Source organism: Bison bison, unplaced genomic scaffold (genome assembly GCF_000754665.1).
Source record: "Bison bison bison isolate TAMUID 2011002044 unplaced genomic scaffold, Bison_UMD1.0 scf7180017864537, whole genome shotgun sequence".
Classification (NCBI taxonomy): Eukaryota; Metazoa; Chordata; class Mammalia; order Artiodactyla; family Bovidae; genus Bison; species Bison bison.
This window is the reverse complement of record NW_011495085.1, coordinates 1,657,679-1,661,431: the sequence shown is the minus strand read 5'-3', so window position 1 is coordinate 1,661,431 and position 3,753 is coordinate 1,657,679. Positions and strand designations below refer to the sequence as shown.

General features: G+C 40.2%; 1 protein-coding gene across 5 annotated transcripts in view; it reads right to left on the bottom strand.

Annotated features, from left to right (window-relative positions):
* Positions 1-3,753, bottom strand: part of RGS13 (regulator of G-protein signaling 13) — a 28,293-nt gene that overhangs the window by 1,432 nt on the left and 23,108 nt on the right. For all 5 annotated transcript variants that reach the window (XM_010832091.1, XM_010832093.1, XM_010832090.1 and 2 more), the window contains one exon: positions 864-1,030. In XM_010832091.1, the coding sequence (XP_010830393.1) occupies positions 864-1,030 (167 nt within the window). The remainder of the gene's footprint in view (positions 1-863; positions 1,031-3,753) is intronic.

Sequence of the window (3,753 nt, the reverse complement as noted above, 5' to 3'; positions counted from 1 at the left end):
CGGATGCAAGTGGTTTGTTAGTGGAGTCTGCAAAGAAGGACGTTTATGAGATGGAGTCCTCTTTTAAAGGAAAGGGAAGTTGGTGCTATTTTAAAGTTTACCTTCCTTAAATGGTCATAGATGTTGATTTAACTGAACATCTCCTGAAATGGGAAGAAAGTGAAGAGAAGTAGAAAAATAGGGGAGGGAAGTGGTTATTTCAATAAACCAAGTATTTTCCAGACAAGAGTTTTGAGGAACAAGTCAATTAATGTCGGACTCTCCTGAGAGACTGGAATCTCATAAACCATCTGTCCTCATCCTCATGATCAGAATTTTCACTCCTGGTTCTCTCTCCACCAGGAGGAGTCTCAGTGTATCTATTTCATTGTAACTCTATTTTCTTTCTGCAGTTGTAAGTGATGGGCAGTAGTAACAGTGTGACCCCTCTGCTGGTTTTAAACTAAGCAGAGCAGGAGCCCTGGTGGGGTGGGCCAGACTCTGCCCACTCTGCCTGCCCTACTAGGGAAGTCGCCACTATGGTATGTGTATCTGTAGGTCCTTGTAGCGCAGTCAACTCTTCTTACAAGGACTTCTTTTTATACTTTCCTGAGAATTAAGATAATTTAATGAGGAGAGGCTTTGGAGCCAGACAGGCCTGATTTTGCCTCTTAACTGCTGTGTGATACTGGAGAAGGTATTAATAAATTAACTTTGCAGATTCTTAGGTTTCTTATCTGTAAACTGAGGTTAACAATACCAACTTCATAGCATTATAGGAGGTACTGGGTATAGACTGCTGGCACATATGTGTGGTTGACAGACACTAATGCTTTCCTGGGAGGTGTTGATTTCCAGTTTCCGGCATAGTCAGGTGTGGTTACCTCTCTAGGGGACTGTGGCTGGATGTAAACCTTATAAAGCTTCTTTGCTCTGGAAGTTCTGCTCCACTGTGAGGCAGTTTTCTTATAGGTTTCACATGCCATCCAGAATTTAATATTCTCATCACTGTGCTCTGTTTTTAAGTATGCTGCGTAGACCACTGGGCCATCTAGAAGTAGAGGAGAAATTAGTTTATTTTCATGGGTCAAAATCATAAAAAAAATCTGAACAATATGTAGTACAATTTAAAACTAATATCTGAATCAGAGACCCCAAATTATTTAACAATATATTATATATTATATAATGATACACACACACATTCCACATCTCACTTAGTTCTATGCATCGGAAGGGTGTTTTGACAACACCAGTAAGTGGTGGGGTCATTCCTTCATCCCTTTATTCTGTGTAACTCAGGGCAAGATGCCTACTAATGTGGCTGGGATAGGTCACAGGGACCCAGAAACAGGACTTAAATGGGATCAGTGGACAGAGCTCTGATCATGAAACTGAGATGAAAAATGTAAAACCTTGAGACAAACTAGAGGATAAGAGCAAGGTTTAAAGCTAAACAGGCTGGTTAAGATTGAAAAGAAAATATCCAGTCCAAGTAGAAATGATAAAGTGATCAGGCTCTACAGCCTGGGATGTGTCTCATATGCAATTAAAGCAGGAGAACATGAATAATGAAAAATTGAACTTCATGTTCTTGGTTTAGGGTTCACACCAGAAATGAAGGACTAGGTAATGACTGGGATTCAGATAGGGTGTTGGAAACTGTCCCAGAATCTAGAACAGCACAGTGAGGGTGTGCAGAACAACCATTAAGTGACACTTGATGCCAGAGATGGCCATCCTGTGCTCTGGTCTTTTCTGAAGTGGGAAGATAAGGGCAGACATGTGGGAGGAACGTTCTCCATTAAGCCACTATTCTGTGGGTGCTCGTGTTTGAAGAAGAGAGTTAAGTGAGCTTTCACAAATCTAGCACTTTAGTAAGAATCTTTGAGGAGATCAAGTATTGTGAAGATTAAAGATGAACACTCTGAGGAAAACATAAAACTTCTTTTGGTGGCTAGGAAGTCTCTTGGCACATCTGAGAAACTGGATTGCTAAATGTAGATAATGGGGTAACTTTCCATTGATAGAAGAAGGCTATCAATGAAGAAGAAACATAGGCTTTTGATGAACAATAACTTAGAATCATTAACTGTTGCAAGAAATAATAGTAATCAGAGGGAGTGGCTATGGTGAGTAAATCATATTTTCCTAAATCTTCACATGAGACAGTGGATCTAATGAGTTTCCTAGCATAGAAACCAGGCTCCTTGACTCCTGGATTCTACTGCTTGTTAGCACATATACAAAAATGAAGATGACAATTAAGGTATTTTGTGTTCATGAGAAAAACTCAAATGGAGACAGATTTTAATAATGCTTTCTGAGGAAGCTTTAGAGTTCAGGAAAGTTGGTGATCTGCAAGAAATGTGCTACCCTAGGAAGACACAAAATTAGAGCTTAGTTCATTATTATTATGGAAGCAAGTGTAGCCTTCAGAACATTGGGTGGAAGATGGTTCAAAAGAAGCATGTTTGAATTGAGAGGACAGATGAAATGGGGGTAGGGCATATATGAAAATGTAACACAGGAAAGGATATGGGATTCAATATTTCTACCCAGTGGGGAATATACCTTAAACTTAAAACAAGAACGTTTATTTTCACAGCAGTTTAAGATGTACCTAACCTCATCACAGGCACAGAAAACTAGGGTCAGAGAATACAGATGTAGCAATTGGCATTCCTGTTAGAGAAAGAGCTGAATGGGCAGGCACATCATGAAACAAAACAAATCAAAATAGAAAACCATTTCTGGCCTAACAAGTAAAGCTGGAAGCCAATAATTTGCAGTATGCATTGAAAGAACTGGAATTCTATTTAAGAAAATAAAAAGCAATTTTTTATACTTTGTACATGGAGAAATTTTGACTGAGTGCTTCATTAGGAACAGAAAACAGGATCCTAAAATAAACGAGTTGTGGAATAGGGGAAAAATGAGCTGCCAGATGAAATCTACAGACCCTGGAATGAGACTTAGCCACCAGGCTGGTTGCATGGGTTGAGTGGATGGAATGGGGTAGGGGGATAATTTGGAAACCAGTATGAGATTCCATGTTATAGTATTCTGAATTTGTGTTTGTCTTTATGTTTAGTTTCATTTTATAGTGAAGAGTTTATTCTAGAACTTGCCTGCATCTGTGTCTTCCTTAACTTCCCTCCTGATTGAGCAGAGGAAGGGTCTTTTGGGGCCAGCCAAGTAGTTCAATCTAATCTAAACTAGTAGTTTACTCTAATCACATGGACCACAGCCTTGTCTAACTCAATGAAACTAAGCCATGCCCGTGGGGCAACCCAAGGCGGGCGGGTCATGGTGGAGAGATCTGACAGAATGTGGTCCACTGGAGAAGGAAATGGCAAACCACTTCAGTATTCTTGCCTTGAGAAGCCCATGAATAGTATGAAAAGGCAAAATGATAGGATACTGCAAGAGGAACTCCCCAGGTTGGTAGGTGCCCAATATGCTACTGGAGATCAGTGGAGAAATAATTCCAGAAAGAATGAAGGGATGGAGCCAAAGCAAAAACAACACCCAGTTGTGGATGTGACTGGTGATAGAATCAAGGTCCGATGCTGTAAAGAGCAATATTGCATAGGAACCTGGAATGTCAGGTCCATGAATCAAGGCAAATTGGAAGTGGTCAAACAAGAGATGGCAAGAGTGAACGTCGACATTCTAGGAATCAGCGAACTAAAATGGACTGGAATGAGTGAATTTAACTCACATGACCATTATATCTACTACTGCAGGCAAGAATCCCTCAGAAGAAATGGA